Source organism: Macrobrachium rosenbergii, chromosome 18 (genome assembly GCF_040412425.1).
Source record: "Macrobrachium rosenbergii isolate ZJJX-2024 chromosome 18, ASM4041242v1, whole genome shotgun sequence".
In the NCBI taxonomy this organism is placed as follows: Eukaryota; Metazoa; Arthropoda; class Malacostraca; order Decapoda; family Palaemonidae; genus Macrobrachium; species Macrobrachium rosenbergii.
In genome coordinates, this window is record NC_089758.1 from 11,131,734 (window position 1) to 11,155,700 (window position 23,967).

Below are 23,967 nucleotides of genomic sequence, written 5' to 3' on the forward strand. Positions count from 1 at the left end.
TTTATTTCATCTTTAATAAATTATACTTTTTCATCACATGGGCAAGCATGCTATATGTCAAAGGTTTTCTGTCTTGTGTCACTAGAATACATGCTAAATGCTAATATATATATATATATATATATATATATATATATATATATATATATATATATATATATATATATATATATATATATCTGTGTGTGTTTAGGCCAAGGGATGTGACGAACCCACAGCCCACCTTTGGTCGCTCCCAGCCATCGCCCACCAGCCCACCTAGCTGTAAATGGGTACCAGCATCAGCTGGGGTCAATAAAAATAAATCAAGGGGTAGCACCTATCCTAAACTCATCCCTACAGAACTGTGGAAATCAGAAGGCTGCACTCTTCGGGTGTCATCCTTTTCAAATTGAAAGATGTATTATTTATATATATATATATATATATATATATATATATATATATATATATATATATATATATATATATATATATATATATATATATATATATATATATATATATATATATATTTACTATATATAAATATTATATACTGTATATATATATATATATATATATATATATATATATATATATATATATATATATATATATATATATATATATATATATATATATATATATATATATATATATATATATATATATTTACTATATAATATATATATATATACATATATATATATATATATATATATATATATATATATATATATATATATATATATATATATATATATACAGTATATATATCACTGGAAATGGTAATGATAACATCACCATACTTAACAATAACATCAAAGCTCGTGCAACATTGACAGTCTGACCGTGTTTTTCAGGTATTTCAATCAGCGTTTTCCTTTTTCCCCTTTTCCTGAGTGACCTACTTCAGGTGAGATAATAAAGCTTGTACACAGCCAACATACTTTATCCAAGACTAAAAAACAACTGTCTCAGCGTGGAATGAGACACTGATATAATTCTCGACTGATACTCTTCTATTTTTCTAACAGGTGTTGGATATTTTCTTTATTCTATATTTTTATCATTGATAACAAATGAGGTTATTTTTTCGTAAAGAGACGGAATAGGGTTAAATGAACATTAATTCAGTTTCACTGCAGAGTTCATAGTCAACCATAATGCGGAACAATCAAGATGTAAGAAGGGCATATAATTATATGGATGGCTGCCTTAATTAACTTGTTTACTTAATGCCACTGTCGTGCAATGAAGCGTTAGTTATGCGGCTATTCGAAAGGCAACATACAACGATAAGCAGAGCCTCCAATGCTCTCTACACAATGAAACAAACCACTGACGATTATTATTATATTATTATATTATTATTATTATTATTATTATTATTATTATTATTATTATTATTATTCGAACTACGTATACACTGTCATGGAACAAATCTGCCTGGCGAGGTTCCACATAGCCTTTTGTGCAAAAAAGGAATGAAGAGGATACATGAAACTGATAAAATTAAAAGCAAACAGTAAAATCAAAGAAATAAAAATTAAAAAATGCATTCATGACTGTTATTCCCTTTTGATTCCAGAAACAAGACAATTCTCTGAGCATAATGGTGAAACGTTAGTTAGGAATAAAGTGCCCTTTTTCAATGATGATGAAAATGAACGAGAGTTAGCATTAGAACTCTGCATAACCAGCATTTTGTTCGAAATATCGACATTGAAACTCAAAATAACGATGCAGGGACCAGTTTAGGTTCCTGATACAACCAGCTTATCAAATAAACCCCATGATGTTATTGAGGAAGAGTCTTTATGCTATATAGGAGGGTATATCGTTCAAAAATTTGTCTTCAAGTATCCTGAAATAGGGGAGAAAGCCTGCAACACTGACCCTGGGAAAAAAATGGATATACTTTGTGATTTCGGGGAAATTTCATGTTCCATCACAAAAAATCATGGGACACTTAAAATTAATGAGGCAAATCTTTAATAAATCCAGATTGACACGCTCAGGGAAGGAAAGGATTGTGTCAAAAAGCTGGCATCTGAGTTGCAGATGATCTTTTAAAGTAAGAGATGTTCCTACTGAACTTTTAAATTTTTTTCTCCAAAGATAAGTGTTTTCTTCAAATGAGGTACCTGAATAGGGCTATGAGGATAAACAAATATGATGCTTCTAAGACGAGAAAAAGATGAAAAAAATCATATATAAGATATGTAAGAAAGAGGGAGAGAAATCAGTTGGTTAGGTAAAGTACTGTATAGCTTCTGAATTGATGGCATATGCAATGACATTTCTATGGAATATTCCGTAAAGTTAATCATGTATATTAGAAACTCTGAAAATAAAATGCTCTTACAGACACAAGAGCTATTTTTAGCTAAAAACCAACTGGTTATATTCTATCAACTTGCGGAAAAACTCCATTACGGCTCATAAGTGAGATCACGGTACTGGTGGCGCGACGGTTCATCAGTGACGTCATCTAGATCTTGTGCTAGCCCACAACTCTACCGACTCCCTCAACGAGGAACTAAAGAAAATCGAAGAAATATATATACAGACGAAGGGCTGCACTGTAGTAAAGGTCGGTCTGAGGCAAGGATGTGTAATGTCACAATGGTTGTTTGAGATCCACAGAGAGGAGGAAGTGATGCTTGAAGTCGACAAAAAAGATCAGAAGTAGATTCAAGGTTGTGGGAATAGGACAACTGGCTAATGTCTGTAAATGGTAGAGAGATGATAGGGGATATTAAAGAAAAACTGTAGAACTTGTGAATGTGTTTTTAGGAGAAGAAAGTTAGAAGGAAACCAGGATGATTAAGAAATATAGTGTTATTACGGACAGTGGAAGACTGTAAACGGTTGATTTGTATACCATTTGAAATTTCGTGCAGGTAACGAATGATGATAGGATGAAAGAAGAGGTAATTCAAAGAATACGCCACGCAAGGAAAACAGCAGGTGTTCGCAATGGATTTGGAGCAGAGAGAGAAGGGGGGTTTGTCTGTGGAAGCCAAAGCGCCTTACAGCAGTTACCCGTTTTCTATGACGCTGGTCTCGCAATCAGTGAGGATAACCAATGACACGTGCGGTTAGTTCTACAGTGGGATCGGTCGACCCTTGAACAACCACTCGGCAGGGGCATGAGCGTGGCAATTTCATCTGTTTTTGAAAGGGAGTATTAGTAATGTGATGCTTAAATGTGCACGTATTTACCAGGGGCAAGGAAAACAGTGTAAGGCCCTTCATTTAATAAGCAAGCTTCCACCAATTCGGTTGCCCATTTGCAGTAGAAGAAAACCACTGCGAAAACAATGAAGAGATAAAAAGAAATAAAGAAAAACAAATCAGCAAACGCATTCACGACAACGCTTTTGAGAAACCTTAGACAAGGCAACAATTAGTAATAATAATCAGCAAAATTTCATACTCACTTAACGGTCCTCTTGGTGATCAGTTCGTCCCACTGCGATTCCCCCTCGTAAGAGTACACCATATTTGACTTCGCCTGTTTACTTTTCATCTCCATGATGAAGGGACCTACCACTGGCCTGGAAGGAAGGAAAGATCGATTACGTAAATGTTTATTTACCAAGAAGCAAATATAATTCTATAAAGTTTTGGTACATGAACCGTTAAATACTTCCAATGATACTGTAGTGTTTATTTCGACGACAAAGACTCGGTTTCCTTTTACTTAAGTAATATTGTCGGTAAAGGATGAGGAATTAAATATGAAATATCCATAAATTTACCTGGCAATTTGGATGAATATATATATGCGTATGTATGTATATATATACATATATATATATGTATATATATATATATATATATATATATGTATATATATATATATATATATATATATATTATATATACATATATATACACATATATGTGCATGTGTATATGTATAATGTCTTTATGTGTTCCTCGTTCTAGAAACAAATCTCATTACCTTCTCAGACTTATCTTCTCTTTACCCCACTAAAACACCAGTTGAATTTTACACCCTGTAGCTTCCAAGTTATCCTAATATGAATGTACAGTACAATGGTATACAGGATTCCTTAGAATATTTATTGTTTCTAAAATCATGTTAATTCCGAAACTAATTGCTTGGAGAAAGCTCCCACAGAAAGTATTAAAACCATTTCTATCCACAACTGCAGAGGCCAGAGATATTTGGAGGCTGTGTATCCTAGCTCAACACAGAATTAGTGGTGATTGGCGATTTATATTAAAGGAGAGCCTCGATGGCCAAGTCAGTTAGAGCAGAAGCCTCGGACTTCTTAAAGGTTCAAATCCACAGCCGACTGGTCAGAGTGGCGGACACTTTGCTATGTGTGTAGACACCCCGGGATTATTTATGTAATCAACGGATAGGTTTGCTTAAAACCAAATTGGTGTTACAGACTAATACACACACAAACAAAGCCACTCCAACATCTAAAAACATAACAAACACCTCACACGTCTTGACTGTCGACCTAACTGCGCAACGACTCCTTGCGGCTGGGAGAAAAAGGCGCTGGTGATTAGTACAATACATGTACATACGCTACCGGGGTATCCATACACATGGGAAAAAAGCACGTTAAAATAAGAAGAAAGCGATTTATATTAAAGGATATCTCCAGCATCAACAAGCAAGCTACATGTGGGAGATCTAAAAGGCCCAGTTGCGAGACAAACATCAGCATAATCGACAGAGCTGACAAGTTGAGCCAGTTAGGTATTGTTGAAGAGAATATTTCACAACACAAGATTGCATGGAAATAAACGGAGCGTCTTGGAGTTTCAATATTGTATGCGTCCAGTGGTTGTTAATTAGTGCGAGACAAGGCATTCAGGAAATGCCAAGGGGGGAAAAATATAATACTTCAGCACAGTGCCTTAAGGCACACCTTCTTGTCAGAGAAAAACGCTATGATAAATAGAGGCGTTTCTCATCGCGTGCCATAATCATAAGTATCTTCAGGCAGTACCGTAATTATAGCTCTGCTATATGAAAAAAAAATACAAGTGATGCTGCCTTAAGGCAACTGCTCCACGCACAAAGGACTCCCGCTTCATTAGAGCGCCTGTTGTGGAATGTATTTTTTGAAATCCACAATAAAAGGAAATTATCGAAAGCCTCACTGTAAGTGTGATAAAGTATCATTATGCCCCAAGTATTTCACAAGTCTTTCCACTTAATGCTAGGCAAAGGAGATGTTAGCCTTACGGGGTTCTCAGCAAGACTTCTGCAAACTCCTTCCCTCACTAACTACAATTCATCGCAATAGTCTAAATACCAGGCACACATTTCAATGTTAAGTCATAAAAAAAATGGGATTTAACGGAAGTGGACTGAAGAATCTGTCTCACTCGGTAATCGAACACGGGATACTTTACGGGTGAGAAAAGCGTAATACATAAATATATATATATATATATATTATATATATATATATATATATATATATATATATATATATATATATATATATATATATATATATATATATATATATATATATATATATATATATATATATATATGCTTGATAGTCTATGCATGACAATTGTATAACTTCAAATATTAAGTCACAGAACTCCCATTATTATCGAATTCACTTTACTTTAGGAATAACATCATCGTCTTTCTCAAATTTTCTCTCAACTTTCACTTATTGCAAACACTTTCAAACTCTATAACTAGTTTCTTCATTTTTATCATCACTATCCATAATCAGGTATGTATCATTGCAAGCATTAGCCACTTTATCAAGTTTCCAGATGTCAGACTTGTAGAATCCTCGGGAAATGGATTTCTCTACCGACAAGAAGTAGCTGATGAAAGGAAATGAAGATTCTGAATTGTACTGATTACGATAAACCCTTCTCAGCTTTATGTATTTTACCACTGCCCTAGTTCATTTGGAATCCTTCAAGATTCTGGGACAAGAGCTTTGAAAACTAACCATCAACTGGAATATTTTATTTTTTACTTATTATGACTATTAGAATATCAAAAGATTTGGTCGAGTCAGCCAGATGACGAAACTTGCTTCTATTGTCAAGCATCTAATACACAATTAAGCATATCAAACAAAAAATAATAATTATAATTTTTCATATCCTTCAGAAGATACTAGTATATATTACTGGATGAGAAATTCATACAATATAACAAATTCATTTGCCTTTTGAGACCCTTACGAAGATACTAATACATATAACTGGATTTGGAATTCATACAATATAACAAATTCATTTGCCTTTTTAGACCCTTATGAAGATACTACATTACTGGATTTGGAATTCATACAATATAACAAATTCATTTTATTTTTCATTCCCTTAAGATGATACTACTATATATTACTGGATATGGATTTCATACAAAAAATTCATTTTCTTTTCATTCCGTTAAAAAGATATTAATATGTATGACTGGATATGAAATTCATACAATACAACAATTTCATTTTCTTTTTCATACTCTTAAGGAGATACTAATATATATTACCGGATATGATATTTATACAATATAAGAAAATTTTCTTTATCATACCCTTAAGATGATACTAATATATATTATTAGATATGAAATTCATGCAATATAACAAATTCATTTTCATGAAGTGTAAGAGAAGATGCCAATTAGTTATTTCATTTTCATGAAGTTCAGGAGAAGATGCCAAGTTGTTAATTAATTTCTATGAAGTATAAGAGAAGATGTCAATTGGTTAATTCATTTTCATGAAGTATAGGAAAAGATGCCAATTGGTTAATTCATTTTCATGAAGTATAAGAGAAGATGCCACATTGTCAATCCACTTTCATAAAGTATAAGAGAAGATGCCAATTGGTTAATTCATTTTCATGAAGTATAGGAGAAGATGCCAAATTGTTAATTCATTTTCATGAAGCAAAAGAGAAGATGCCAAGTGGTTAATTCATTTTCATGACGCATAGGAGGAGGAGAATGCCAAATTGTTAATTCATTTCATGAAGTATATGAGAAGATGCAAAACTGTAAATTAATTTTCATGAAGTATAGGAGAAGATGCCAAATTGTTCATTCATTTTCATGAAGTATATGAGAAGATGCCAAATTGTCAATTCATTTTCATGAAGTACGGGAGAAGATGCCAATTGGTTCATTCTTTTTCATGAAGTTTAGAAGATGCTAAATTGTTAATTCATTTTCATGAAGTATAAGAGAAGATGCCAACTGGTTAATTCATTTTCATAAAGCATACTGTAGAAATTGCCAAATTGTTCATTCATTTTCATGAAGTATAAGAGAAGATGCCAGATTGTTTATTCATTTTCATGAAGTATAGGAGAAGATGCCAATTGGTTATTTCTTTTTCATGAAGTATAGAAGATGCTAAATTGTTAATTCATTTTCATGAAGTATAGAAGATGCTAAATTGTTAATTCATTTTCATGAAGTATAGAAGATGCTAAATTGTTAATTCATTTTCATGAAGTATAAGAGAAGATGCCAAGTGGTTAATTCATTTTCATGAAGCATAGGAGAAGGAGAATGCCAAATTGTTAATTCATTTCATGAAGTATATGAGAAGATGCCAAACAGTAAATTAATTTTCATGAAATATAGGAGAAGATGCCAAATTGTTAATTCATTTTCATAAAATATAAGAGAATGCCAGTTTCGTCCCACCTGTTGGAGGCGATCAAAGTAGCGATCGTCTGAGAGTCGTCAAGGAGAACGCTGGACTCCATCACCATGAGGTAGTCGCACGACAGTTCCGCACATTTCAGCCTGATGGAAATCGAAAATGCGAGTTACAAATAAAAGTAATGAATTCGTTTTTTATTTACCCTACGAGAAAATAAAAAAAATAGGTTAATTTAATAGGTTTTCAATTAATTTATCGATTTATTTCTTCTTCCACATGAAAACGAAAGGAAAATATTTTTATATCAGAAATGTTTTCCTTTCGTTTTCATCTGGAAGAAAAAATAAATTCATCGGTAAAAAAATTCTTCAGTGTCTTTTAATCTACAGTTAAAGCAAAACCTGACTGAAATATCTTATGTGAAATGGCTTCCATTTCGTTCCAGTTTGGACAAACATTGTTGGAAATAATTTATTACCAGTTTTTCATCATGCATCAAGAAACCGAGATAGAGGGAAAAAAGTTTAGGAAAGAAAATATTCGCCGTTGTATAAAAATTAAGAAAGAAAATATTCGCGGTTGTATAAAAATAAGTACCTACGTCACGGCATTCCAACCGCAGCAGGTAGCTTACAGTTCTTAGAATTAATCTCATCACGGCAGAAAGCGTAGGAGCTTACACATCATATGCGTCAATATTACATGGAAGAATTTTTAAGCTTCCTAAACCGTGTTTTAGTCCGCTCATGCGCATAACAGACAACCTTTATTCAGTATTTAAAAATATCATATAAAGACTAACACTTTTTTAACCTGCTCGCTGGAAACTGTTTTATATACATCCTGGGAAAGAAGTAAATGAAGATTGTTTTTATTGACGATTTTTATTTCTATATCCATTCCACTTCTTATGAAGAAAGAGTCTGTTTTCCTTCCTTTTACATTCATCTAAGATAAAATGATATTTACTTCATAACTGCTAGGAAAATAGCTACAACGAACAAACAAACAAAGCTTCCAAATCCTTAAAAACATACTTACTCACGCTGATGCTCTATGATGTCGAAATAATCGATTTAATGACAGGTTACCTCAAAAGTTTTTCTAGAATTTTAGTCTTTGTAACTTGAAGACACCACATGGTCTATTATTTCATTTTACTCTCCTTTACATTCAATCTCTATATAATATAAAATATGCATCCATATATTTTTCTTGTGTGGAAAAGCGCTGGATTCCGGGTGACAAACTCCTCTCGTCCACTAGTCTCTATATAAATTAGTAGCCATGAAAGTATCTTAATCCAAGTCTGGAGACAGTTAAGTAAGGAATGTCCATGGTGTCGGGACTTGCCGTCACGACTCTCTCATATATCATCGTCATTTTTCATGATATGGGTGCTCTAGTTACTATGTCAAAAGCATAAAAAGTTATGGAGATAATGACTGAAGTTTGAACTTGGCCTTCCCAAGAATAAAAAAAAAAAAAAAAAAAAAAAAACTTAGCGGTCTGACATATAAGGCAATATATTACAAGGATGCATAAAACCAATGGAGTGAGTGAGAAATATAGGGACCTTGAATTAGGGACATTCAGAAAATGCCCTCTGTTCTGGCGAAATCTGAATGTCCTTCAAAATTCGGAAAATATACGGCAAAAGTAACAGAAAATGGAAGTCGGAGGTAAAACCGGGAATAAAACGGAGGCAGAAGATGAAAATACGATCCCGCCCAGTTGGTGAACTTAGAGGGCTACATCTGAATGTTATGAATTAAGAAAGAGTTCTTTGTCTACTTTTCTGAATTATTTTTCTATAAGAGAAGTTAGAAACTTCCGAAATTAATGGAAAATAAAGGTTACAACCGTATGAAGTTGTTCACATAAAAAAAGAACTTTTCTAAAGAAGTTAAAATATCCATGGGTTTCGAGGAAGAATATTATGACAGAGTATGGTGAGGATATCTGCTGAATAAGGAGAGCAGAAGCCACTTAACAAGTATAATACCTGTAAGTATTATACTAAGTCGCACTTACTTTTTCCAATATAGATAACACCACGCGGGACAGCATCGTAATTGCTAATAAATAGGCATTAGTGTTTATGGCTCATGCAACCATAAATTTCAGGGGACCACAGAAATTCCTTCCACGAGCTTCCTCTCTCATAAAATGCAACGGACAATGTGAATGGAAAGTTGCTCAAGACACACAACAGCTGTGAAAATACTGGCCTGGAGATGACCACGATAACTGACAGTGCACTAAGTTGAATTAACTCTGGTTTATTATATTACTTTGACTGCTGATTGGTTCCACGGAGCGCTAAAAACGGACATGAACGGTATATATATATATATATATATATATATATATATATATATATATATATATATATATATATATATATATATATATATATATATATATATATATATATACATACACATACACACACATATATATGTACTGTATATAATTGTGTGCATATAATTTTTTTATTAAATCTGAAGCATTGCCACACACACACACACACATATATATATATATATATATATATATATATATATATATATATATATATATATATATATATATATACTACTTATATATGTATGCTTGTGTAATTTTTCTTAAATCTGAAGCATTGCCACAACACGACTGACGACCGAATGAAACTAAAAATAACAAATTTCAGGCTACAAAGACTTTGATGTGAGTTGAATAAATCCAGAAGACAGAGCACCGAAAAATTAGGTATTGGTGATCAAATCTCTCGTCTTTAATAAGACGCAGTTCACCGACCTTCATCCACAATTGAATGAGCATGGACTTGATGTTTTTATTTTTTTTTTAAGTCGTCAGCTGTAGCGGTGCAGCTGCATAGGTTAAGGCCAATATCCCGACTAAGAGAAAGATATGAGGAACTGGATTGAAAGCCATCAGAGGGATGGAGGGCAAATGAAGTGTAGTAAAAAATAAATGAGAAAAACTGGGTTAGAAATTTCGCTTGATCTTTTTAGTACAAACAGTCTCTTATTATTTTTCTCAACATAATGGATTCTTCTAGACGCCCCCATCAGAGAGTCATAATTCCAATTTTAACAAGGGTACGAATATATAAACATATATGGTCTCTTAAATCAACACACCTTGTACGGCAAGCTATATAACCCTCTCTCTTAGGAAGGAAGTCAAAGATAATTTGTCGAGAATGCGAGAATGCTTGCAACAGGAATTTTGAGCTCCCAAACCCATACTTCATGTGAGTGGCTTGTTGCGTCCATTTAACGGCAGAGTGCTCGCTTCTGGAATGTGTAAGCATTTACAACATAACCCTCTGAGCTGGCAGACGCATTTTCCTGGAGGTGCCCTGTAACATCGAGTGGCTTTGCTGTTATATTTCTATGAGGGGACACAAAGTGCACAGCTTTCGTTTCTCACGGATGGGTGTTATCATTCAAGGTTGTTTATATATTATTCAAGGGATTTTTGTAAAGGGAATAAAAATGATAAAACAATCACCGTAAGAGAACAGAAAAATAACCATTACGCATTTAGTTAACTCTTTCAACAACAGAAAAATTTATGGAGGGGAAACAAGAGCAGCAAGATAAACCAGTTGTGTTTTGTTAACTACAGCTATTGGTGTCTGCTGCTGCTTTGACTGAAATAGTTAATTTTATTGTTGTTACATTTAGGTATTTATCTTTATTTTCAATAACCTAGTTTTTGTTTGGTGTTTCTTTTGTTCTAATATTAAACAGATCATCTTTTCTGCTCTTTTGTTGTTAGCTAACACAATTATTTTTTATATTCAACTAGCCTAGTTTTTGTTTTTGCGACAATAACCCACTTAACTATTTCACCTTTTTAAAAGCCAATTAACTTTCTTGATCAATTCCGTCATATACCAAGGATTCCAGCTCGCTGGAAGCAGATGTAAAAACATGAAATTTTTACCACGTCATACAAAATACTCTTTCAAAAACAAACAGCATTTACTCCCGGGTGCTAAAATCTACAGTAAACAGGAAACTACTGGATTGAAAAGAATAATTTCTTTGTGATAACAGTCCGCCTCGTGTTGCTAATAAATGTCCCGTAGAATTATAATTCGACATCTCTTAAATAGAGTATTTTATTACTGTTCGTAGAGAAATGTTCTAAGGAATCAAAAGATGTGACTATAGAAGCATTTCCTGTAACGGCAAGGGAATGTTTAACACATTAGTTTCTCAATATTAATCCATTTTCTTTTAAAGGAGTAGAATAAAAGAAAAACGAACGCAAAGTTCTCACTTATGTTCATGCTATGAAAGGTGAATCATGGATTAACCCACGGTACAGAAAGCCTCCACAGCAATAACAAACATATGCGCCTACTCAGAAAGCTCTCCAGCGGCGCCTGGAACCCCACACCCACTCTTGCATTCCTGGATGTTAAGACCCTTACCTTCCAGCACCTCTTACACGCTCTCTCTCTCTAAAACTCTTTAGGTATTCCTTTCGAAAATGTCTGAATTGCAAACTCTTAACACCTTTCCAACATATTCCATTTTTTCCACTTGACCAAACCATCTCAAAAAACTCCTGATTCATCCATTCACCTACAATAACATTTCTCCAGATTTCTTACCCTTTTTATTCTTCATATGCGTCATATACTACTCAAACAACTCACCTCAACAGCTACATGCATCTTTCTTGCATTCGGACTCAACATCCACATCTTACTTCAATAAGAAAAATCGTCTCAAAAATCTTTTCTTGTATTAAAACCTTGAGTTCCCAGTCTTTTGAACATATCCTGCTACCTTCCTTTCTCTCTCTCTCTCTCTCTCTACACTGCCAGAATTCACATCAATGCCCAGGCTGATAAACAGCTACAGAAGGCCCAGATATGTTCTGAACGAATGTCTGCTCAGCTCAGTAAAACACAGGATACCCAGTGAAAAGCTGTTTTTTCTTAAAGAAATTAAATGGTTTTCCACCACGTTTAAATCAGCATGATGTCTAATGCATTAAGGTACATATGTGTTCAAAATGAACAGCATTCTTAAAAATATGAATGTGTAACTGATATACAGTTAATTCATACACAAGATTGGGTTAAAGAGAAAAGTTTTATTTAGCTTTAAAAGTACTTGTGCGCAGAAAATTGCTACCTTTTAAACCTGCTATCCTCGTTAGTATATCAGGCTAATGATGCCTTCAACAGCTTGAATAATCTCAAGTTCCTGAAATGTGCTTTTTAAATGTCATGTACTACCGCCCAAAGACTTTGGGAACGAGACAGAATTGGAGAATGGAGGAGGTTGGAGGCTTGTGATTGACTCTTGGTGTTATATACTCCGGGTTTTACTTGTACACATACAAGTTCTTTAATGCATTAATTGTTTGTGAATTTTCATAATTTTTCCTTTTCATTGTTTTCCTTATCAGTCTTCCCTCCAACACCTCCTGATTCCTCTATTCTCGCTCGTTTTCACTTTCATCGTGGTCACTTGTCATTATTATTGTAATCTGCTGATTTGTTTTCTCCTCAGTAATATCAATGTATGGTGTTATTTAAGTTATACCGTATCTTTATGCTCTCAGGCATGCTTTACATTTTCCACTTTCACTAGCTTCTAACCACGAACTCTCATCCTCGGTCTTGTTGCTTTCCATACTGCATTTTTTTTCGTCCTTTTATTCCCTTAAATACGCATCTGTATAAATGCTTGCTATCATGCAAGGTTATGCATTCTCCAGTAACAGTCGACTCAGTTTTACGGATTCTCGTTGGACGGGTCGGTATAGTTCTTGGCTAGCACTCCGCTGGCCCGAGTTCGAGTCTCTGGCCGGCCAATGAAGAATTAGAGGAATTTATTTCCGGTGACAGAAATTCATTTCTCGGTATAATGTGGTTCGGATTCCACAATAAGCTGTAGGTCCAGTTGCTAGGTAACCAGTTGGTTCTTAGCCACGTGAAATAAGTCTAATCCTTCGGGCCAGCCCTAAGAGAGCTGTTAATCAGCTCAGTGGTCTGGTTAAACTAAAGTATACTTAAGGATTCTCGGACAAATTAAGGGTCGGAAATCAATCAGTTGATATTTATGGCTGGCTGACAACGACCTTGCCAACTGTAAACGCACCACTCTTAATTTTTCATGAAAAGTTTCATGCGAGTACCAATTTGCACGTGGCAATGTGCAACCATTTCGGAGGAGATATAGGAGTCAAAGACACAGTCTCAAATAGATATTAGATAGGAATTTATAATATATACTTAAAATCCAAAGCCTAAAGAGCATGGAAAACAAGTCTGTACATGGCATTACATTGTTCAATAAACACATCTCGAAATCCTCGAAAGGGATAAACAAATTAAAGTATCATAACGTCAATTCCGTAAACATTCCGACAACCATTAAGGGGATAAAATAATAAGTAAGACTGATAACAAGGTTTTCGTCAGCCATTTCTAAGTATTTCGTTCATTATCGCTCATAATAATGTTTGCCCGATCATAACAATATCATTAGAGAGAATATTTTTTTCTCCGAGGGCAATTAGTGCTCTTGTTGACTGCCCAAAATGGCACTGGCATGCAATTGTTAGTCTCCGCGAGTTCAATTGTTTACGACCTCAATTAATTCTAAAATCATGCCTAATGACCCACGGAAAAACAGGTGACCCCTAATACTACTTAAGCATCATTATGCAAGCCTGGTTATTCGTCATTTTATCATAAATTATAATGCACACAAAACACAATAATAGCTTTTCTCATTCAGATAACGTAAGCAGTAGGCTATTTGTGCGAAGACATTAAAGTATTTTAAATAACAAGTTCATCAACTTTTTTCAAAATAAAAACTGTTATAGGATTTAAATGATAATTAAGCAATCATCCATCTTAAAAAGCTTATCATATAAATGGCACGTTTTTGCGAACAATCCACGAAATACAATCTACAATACGCCCAACAATTTATTATGAACACGGAAGCGAAAATTGACGTTGTGCAGTCAAAAAGAAGAAAACAGGATAAACTTACAAAGCGAACAGATATTGACAACCAAAAACTCAGGAAATTTATCCTTCGGCCACGACTCCCCCCCCCCCCCTCTCTCTCTCTCTCTCAATCCGAACCCAAGACCCAGAGCCTCCTCACAATATCATAATTACACAAGAGACATCAAGAGACGAAAAAGACTAACGGACAAAAGCCAGGCACACATTCATTATGACGGCTTGCATACGCTATCCTGAGATGGTATGAACTGCGACATTTTTCATGCATATTTACTAATGTACAGTAGTAATGGCAGTTTATTAAGGTCATCACCTTCATCATTATAACGTAGGACTTTAGACTAATCAACATACTGACAGCACAGAACCTCTCCTTTTTCTCTGCTATGTTACCACTTATTACTCAACTGCCAGTTGAACTGCGCTGCACACTGTGGGTGGGAGATTATAATATATATATATATATATATATATATATATATATATATATATATATATATATATATATATATATATATGTGTGTGTGTGTGTATGTATAACTGAATCACGAAAATATGGAACTTGATGAATGTAAAAAGACAAAAATCCACGAAGGAAAAGAGAGCAATGGAGTGCTGCAAGGCCTCTCGACTTATGGTCCTTTACAATAATTCTGCTGAGTAAAGGACTGTAAGTCGAAAGGCCTTGCAGCACTCCATTGTTTCTCTGTGGATTTTGTCTTTATATATATATATATATATATATATATATATATATATATATATATATATATATACATATACATATATATATATATATATATATATATATATATATATATATATATATATATATATATATATATATATATATATATATTTATTCACTCTTCAGTCACCACTTAGTTTTGTAGGGCTATTCAGTTCACCTCCAAAGAGCACCGAATTACAAATAGTATTAATTTTCGATCATCTCAGAGTTATGATTCCATAAAAAAAAAAACACGACAACGTTGAATGACACATTCATACTTTGACAACTGAGTCGCGAATGACCCGCAGTACAGAAAACCTCGGCAACATTGGCTGTTTCATACTCCTATCATGAAGGTTTATCATCTCATGCCCCTACACATAGTACGTCATTCAACTCTAATTTTGCACATATTCTCACACTTGCATTCCAATTTCTCTTTCATTCCACTTATCCAGCACTTTCTAGGTCTTCCTCTCCTACCTCCTAACACTTTTGATTTATACTCTTTCCATAAACCTATAATCCTACATTCTTTACGAACACGAAAGTCAGTTATATACTAATAACATAATTCCCTGTCGAAGACGACAAAGTCACTTTGTGTTATCAAGACGTGTCTAAATTGTTCTGGTGATTCAAGTTTTCTAACTACTGAACTAAGAGTGTACGTATATGTATATATATATATATATATATATATATATATATATATATATATATATATATATATATATATATATATATATATATATATATATATATATATATATATACATAATATATATATATATATATATATATATATATATATATATATATATATATATATATTTATGCTAAAAGTGTTGGTTTGATTGCAAGTTCTTATCTTTGGGAGATGACACATCTAAATGGGAAACAATACGTTCGTGCAAGAATAAATGCTAGGAGAATAATATTTCAAACAATGGAAGGACTCTGGAGAGAAATTCCAAATCTAAGTTAATTCAATGTATTCACACTAATCAGAAGAATCAATTACAAAGAGCCATACACGCTGGGCTCTCGGCACTTTCAAGTTAAATTACACAAGTGACAAGATTAAGAGTGCCACTCGATACAGAATAAAATATGATGAATTAACACTCAGGAATAACTTGATTGATGGAATTAGGGGCGCAGTGGATACAGATGGTTCTACAGCAGTTCACACACCCTTTCTGCAATGTATGGAGAAAGGAACACGATCACTTGTTAAGCCTAAACACAGGCAAATCTTTATAAAGGGAATGCTGAAGGCTTAAGAAGCTAACGTCAATTTATGTGTAGTTACGTTATTCCTTAACACTGGTTACCAACAATGATCAGGGTATAAGCACAATGCAAGGGGAAAAGGAAATGGAATGAGTAAAGTACAAGATAAATGACTGAACACTCTCCACCACACAGTACCTAATTTCCTTAAGCGAAGATGCCTTGGTTGCAGAATAAATGGGCTCTCAGACGGGTGGGATTCTGCACTCTCAGACGAGTGGGAACTTATACATGTGGCACTTTAAGGTAGCACTTGGATGGCGGGTGAACGGGCCAAACAAACAGTGGAGCGGATGCTCGGTGACATGGGAGCGCACAGTGGTGTGTCACTGGGTCAGTGGTCTGTCTGCTTCTGTGGTTGTTGACCCTGGGTTGTCCTTATATGACCTCGGTTTATTGCCAGTGTTCACCCCCCTGGGCAATTCCAGTGTCCTGTCTGTTGAGGGCGATCCCCATTAATTCCTGCTGCAGGCCATTCATGTGGGTGCCCGAGAAAGGATTCTGTCTGGGGAGATGAGTCTTTGGAGAGGCTTAGCGAGGGAGAGTACTAACCCTGATGAATTTCATTGTCAAATTGTAATTAGCAGGGAGCGTCTTAGTGAGCGTCTCCTGTTTCTCTGTGTTGTTTTTTCCAAAAATTCAGCATAGAGGGCTGCAGTTGTGATATTTGTGGCAATATATATATATATATATATATATATATATATATATATATATATATATATATATATATATATATATATATATATATATATAATAATATATATATATATATATATATATATATATATATATATATATATATATATATATATATATATATATATATATATATATATATTGTATATGTATATATATATATATATATAGTATATATTTATATATACATATATATCTAGCTCAGTGGTTAACGACATCTCTTCAACAGGAAATAACCAGAGTTCGAGCCTATTTACTGAAAAATCCGGTGTGACTCTTGACATCTACGTACCCGGTAATTAGCATTCTATGGAGGGTCACAGCCAAGGTAGAAACAGGCATGTATCTATCAACTTTATATATATATATATATATATATATATATATATATATATATATATATATATATATTTATATATATATATATATATATATATATATATATATATATATATATATATATATATATATAAATTTCTGACTCATCGGGGATCGAACCCAGGTCTCTCGGGTGGAAAGCAAGGGCGTTATCCACTGGGTCATACAAGTCTAAAAGAAGTTGGAACCTGATGCACCCAGGAATTACCTGGGCACTAACTGCTTGCATACCAGCGTCGCTGGTATGCAAGAGTTAACTGCCCAATTTATTTCTTGTATGACCCAGTGATAACATCCCCTGACGTGATCAGAAATGTTCCACACGTGATTGTGTGTTGATTATATATATATATATATATATATATATATATATATATATATATATATATATATATATATATATATATATATATATATATATAATTACAAGACCTGAAGTACCTTCCACTTCCACTGAAGCATATTTTTATTCAATCTTATAGGTATGGAAGAAAATACAACACAAACTCTAACCAACACAATGAACTGCGTTCATAAAATTTATAATTTTTTTCCGAACACGTAATATACTCTTTGAGGCGTTTTGAGCTTAAAGGGAAACGAATAACGAATGTTTGTTTTTTGTTATTGTTTTACAGAAGGGAGCATCTTGTTGTGAGATAGTAATTAATTTCCCTTATTAGTCTAATCTCTTATTGGTTAGTCCGAGAAGCTCAGCTTCTTCCTCACAACATTTCCATTATGCTTTGGCTTTGTGTAGTTGATTAGGTTTCCAGAGTTGTTGTTTGTGGCATTGGTGTCCTTTCATGTCCCTTATTTAGGTGCCATACTTAGTTTCTTTTTACTTACGGTAACAATATAATTTATGAATATGAAGAACAATCCAGTTCTTTAGAAATGAGGATAAAATAAGTAAAAATGCGCCGAAGTTTCTTCGGCGCAATCGAGTTTTCTGAACAGCATATAATGTTGTATGAAACTCTCAGCCACTGCCCATGAAACTCTCAGCCTCTGCCGAGATGGCCTGTGTTGTTGGCACCTATAGCGTTGCCAGACGCACGATCGTGGCTAACTTTAACCTTACATAAATAAAAACTACTTAGGCTAGATGGCTGCAATTTGGTATGTTTAATGATTGGAGGGTGGATGATCTGCATACCAATTTGCAGCCCTCTAGCCTCAGTAGCTTTTAAGATCTGAGGGCGGACAGAAAAAGTGCGGACGGACAGACAAAGCCATCTCAATAGTTTTCTTTTACAGAAAACTAATAAGGCCCTTTTTCTTGAGTGAAAATCTTGATATACTGTTAAAAACACACTAAAAAATCCTTAGCTTTTACGCGGTCTGCTTGTTGTATTCTCTCTATTGGTGAGGACAGTAGTCCTCGTAAATATTTCGGACGTTAAGTGTATTTTAGCACTACACCAAGATTTGCACTCGAGAAAAAGGGGTCTCATTTTATCCTCGTGTATTTTATTTTGTTACCTAACCTCCTGGTCTTCCCAGTGATAGCTTTCGATTTCTTTGGCCTGTGGTACATTCAGGAACGCTTTCTCCTGATTGTTTATCTAGTAAGCGCTTGTGAAAATGCTCACCACTCAATGATTGTATCTGTAATAGATTTTTCTATAATGTTTTCCTTGTCGGTTTCTGTCTTTCTTTTTCAATAAAAGGTCAAGAAAAATAGTATTTCTGCTTGGTTTTTAAATATAATAATAATAATAATAATAATAATAATATATGTTGATGATGATGAATGGAAACAGTTCTTTCAGTCTAAAACCCAACCATGCAACCACTATAAGACCATCGTAAATTATACAATAATTTCTGTAAACCTTCTCCCATTCAACGAAAATTTGAAAACGAAGGTGAAAGGCGCAGTAAATAAAAAGAAGTGGAATGCCATTGATATATCCTTTACGTATATGTGTGTTTGAAGTTTTATTGAGGCTATAAAGTTTTTCCTTCTTCCCGTCAGGGGCTCATCCTGATTTAGCAGTTAAAAATAACTGTGACTGATGACTATGTTTGTTTATCAGCCAACCATTTGTGGGAAAAAAGCATTTTTACTGATATACAATATATATATATATATATATATATATATATATATATATATATATATATATATATATACCGTATATATATATATATATATATATATATATATATATATATATACTATATATATATATATATATATATATATATATATATATATATATATATATATATATATATACATACATATACTGTATATATTATTATGAATATATATTGTATATGTGTATATAGGTGAGAGAGAGAGAGAGAGGGACTATCAAATACGTGGTCAATTCATTCTCTGGAAAATCTGGAAAAGAGAGAGAGAGAGAGAGAGAGAGAGAGAGAGAGAGAGAGAGAGAGAGAGAAAAGTTGACTGATTGACTTACATCGAGAGCTGACAGCACAACAAACCGGGACAAGAGGGAAAAGGGAGCTCCGGGTAACCGGCAACTCGATCGACACCAAGAGTCGATCCGTCTGACGTCACCGACTTTGTCCATCCCGTCCAAGAGTCGATCCGTCTGACGTCACCGACTTCGTCCCTCCCGTCCAAATTCCCGACGAGAATGTCGCGACCGGCAGAAATCAGAGCAATCTCTTAATTAAGCGATATTGAATGGCTCTCTACGAGAAGGCTGATAACTAATCAGGAAGTTTATTCATCACTAAACTTCCTAGGTTACTGCTCTTACCAAATAAGTAAACTCTCATTTTTTGCCTGCTATTCTTCGTTTCTTGTTCTCCTTTATTTCCCGTAGTGTTGTTTTCGTGTGGTTTAACGAAATTTTATCTTAAATTTTGGAATTTACTTCTTCACATACTTATGTTTATCTTCGCCAGTAACTTAATTTTTACACGTTTCTCGGTGAAAGCTCGGTAGAGAAAATAAGCAAATTTTTAGCTCATTTTTGCAGCAGTCGTGTAAAATAATAATAATAATAATAATAATAATAATAATAATAATAACAGCGGCGACATCAAAGAAAAATTTGTCGTCTCTTGATCCGTATGTTAACTTTTATAAGCTATTTAGTTACGGAAATTTTTGGCTTCAGTTCGTCCTCTTATACGCCTCTTCTCCTAGATTACTCTTTGATCAGAACATATCATCTGTGAGTCGCGGGCTCCCAATCCACTTTTCCCAGTCTCTTCAAAGGTTGCATGTCAAATGCCTTTTTCCGCCTATGTTATTTTTTCTAAATGGATATATTTCGAGGTCATAAGTTCATACTTCAGAAACAATATACCATATTTCTATTTTATTATTTTGCCTATGAAATATGGTCTGTCAACAGAGCACTGGGCACTGTCGGTCATTCAACGCTTAAGGCAATGAATATGGGTGGGAGAAATTGGACAGCAAGATAAAGAGATCCACAAAAGAAAGAAGTACAAGAATATGAAGGTGGAACTGGAAGAAAGCCCATAGTTGCTCACAGAAGTAAAAGCTCACCCCAAAATAAGTGGGAAGAAGTGGGCAATTGTGGCGCTCTCTCTCTCTCTCTCTCTCTCTCTCTCTCTCTCTCTCTCTCTCTCTCTCTATATATATATATATATATATATATATATATATATATATATATATATATATATATATATACATATACATACATACATACATACATACACACACACGTACTTATGCATACTCGTACATCCCCTGAAGTTACGCACTGCACAGAAGTGTCTTCCACCGAACCTACAAAAAGAGTAAGAAGTCCAGCATCCTCCCGTCCACAACATGCGCAGTGACAAAAGAAAACGTTCTCTCGAGTGGAAAATTGGCACTCAGACTCCCCGTGAAACTAATGTGATGGTTTTGACAGCTTAGCTCATGCGAAAGTTGGAAGAAAAACAACATTCATTTCTGTCGCGTCTTCCTGTTTTTCCTTTCTGGTTTTGCTCTTTCATGGTACAGCGTTTAAGCCTTTGCTCTGTCCCCTTTTTCTTTTTTCTCTCCTTTTGTTCTCCCGCGAGAAGGGCGACATGTCTCCCTGTCTGTGGAGGGCCCTTCCATTTGGCTAATGAAAAGTTTGTGCGAGACTGATGGAGGAAAATGGTGGAGAGGAAGTATCCAAGATGGAAATAGGAAATGAAAACCACGTTAAAATGAAACATATTCAATACCTGATAGATTGACTGACTATCATTAACTGGCGTCACACCAACTACGGTCTTCCAGATCGTAAATAAATTATGTATTACTTTCGATGCTGAATATAATATTGCAACTTCAAAGATATTTTTAAAAACTTTGGAATAAAGAAAGTACGTCAAACAAATTCAGTTCCTGGCAACAATTCACCTTGAGTTCAGAAGTCTGTTTTACCTGACTCTAATAACAGGAGTCTATTCAAAAGCACCGTGTCATCAAACGTGAATCCTTCTATCACAGTGGATAAACCTGCAAAGCACTCAAGCTCTATACGGCTTTCAAGCCCTACAGAATTCAAAGGACCCTGATGTCATATGAAAAGGCATCTCTTAATTGAAAGCTCGGAACTTGGACCTGATACGAAAACAGTTCGAGTTGTAGCTCAAACTTTCTGATGAAAGCAAAACAGAAAAAAAATTTTAAAAATGAGATTGACAATGATTAGTGGGTCCAAAAACACTACAGTTTAGAAACATCCTATGCCCTACAATCAGTATGTTCAAGAATCATTCTAGTTCGGAAACAACTAGTAGCCTGTGATTAGAAGGTTCCCACAACAATACGGGAACAGCTAGTGGCCAGTGATTAGTGTAAAAGAAAATCAATCCAGAAACGTGATGCCGTACTATTAGAAGGTCACGAAAACATTCCACTTTGGATATGGTTGGTAGTTGACGATTATAAGATCCAGCACACGTTTTAATTCATATAGAGCAAGTGGTGTTTGATTAAAGTTCCAGAAAACATTTCAGTTTAGACACGGTTCGTAGCGCACAATCAAGAAGTCCAAAAAATATTTCGGTTTAGAAACTTTTAGGGGCGTATTATAAAAGGCCCGTAACGACTTCAGTTTAGAATCCGAAAGCAACACGCGAGCTGAATGGTCTAGCGAACTTCTAAGTTTAGAAACCTGGTGAAGTACACTTAAAAGATAAAGAAAACATTCCACCTTTGGAACAGGTAGTCTCGCGATTACAAAGCTCAGAATGCATTTTAGTTTAGAATCAGGATGTGGCACATGATCAAAACGTCCAGCAAACATTATTGTTTAGAAATGATTATCAGCGTTCACTTAGAAAGACGAGAACATTTAAGGTTGAAAAAACCTCCGAAATTGTACCTGAGAATGGCAGACTTCACGGCCATTAAAAATCGCGGATAGTAGGTAACACGACACCAGAGCTTCAGACACCTCAAATCCTATATATATATTTTGGAATAACACTTCGTATTATAGTTATGAGGTGGGGGGAGGTGAAGTATAAAATGTATGTATATTCATAATATTAAAAAATTACAAAAAAGATAAAAATCATTCAAGATAAAAATCAATCCGAGTTGCTAGAAAATTCCTCGAGGCGTAACCGTTACGGGCAGAAACACCTAGGCTCCTCCCCTATTTTGCTCATTTTGATAATAATAATAATAATAATAATAATAATAATAATAATAATAATAATAATAATAAACATCTTCATTATCTTAATGCTAATATATGGAAATTTTTAACCAGAAGCTTTCACATTATTTACAAATTGGCCCTCCAGTGATAGATTACTAAAGATACTGCTACTACTAATATTTTTTTAATATTAAGCAAATAAAAACCTCCTCACTTCTCGACTCCTCACTTGGGAATAAGCTTACTACCGCCAACACTGAATCTGAGCGGAATACATTTGACGAAACTACCTATTTTATGAGTCGGCTAGCACTCTGCTAGGCTGAGTTCGAGTCTCCGGCCAGCCAATGAGGAATTTACTTCTGGTGATAGAAATTCATTTCTCGGTAAAATGTGGTTCGGATTCCACAATAAGCTGCAGGTCCCGCTGCTAGGTAACCAATTGTTTTTTAGCCACGTAAAATAAGTCTAATCCTTCGGGCCAGCCCTATGAGAGCTGTTAATCAGCTCAGTGGTCTGGTTAAACTAAGGTATACTTAACTTTTCATTCCACGAACATTTGTAAATAATTATGATACGACTGATGTCGGATGGAAGCGC

General features: G+C 34.4%; 2 protein-coding genes across 3 annotated transcripts in view; one reads left to right on the forward strand and one right to left on the reverse strand.

The window, feature by feature from the left end:
• Positions 1 to 23,967, forward strand: part of LOC136848104 (uncharacterized) — an 82,533-nt gene that overhangs the window by 30,281 nt on the left and 28,285 nt on the right. The window lies entirely within an intron of this gene.
• LOC136848101 (multifunctional procollagen lysine hydroxylase and glycosyltransferase LH3-like) overlaps positions 1 to 23,967 on the reverse strand; it is a 126,057-nt gene that overhangs the window by 14,388 nt on the left and 87,702 nt on the right. For both annotated transcript variants that reach the window (XM_067120310.1, XM_067120309.1), the window contains exons 9-10: positions 7,676 to 7,777; positions 3,429 to 3,545 (exon numbers count right to left, since the gene is read on the reverse strand). In XM_067120310.1, coding sequence (XP_066976411.1) covers positions 3,429 to 3,545; positions 7,676 to 7,777 — 219 coding nt within the window. The remainder of the gene's footprint in view (positions 1 to 3,428; positions 3,546 to 7,675; positions 7,778 to 23,967) is intronic.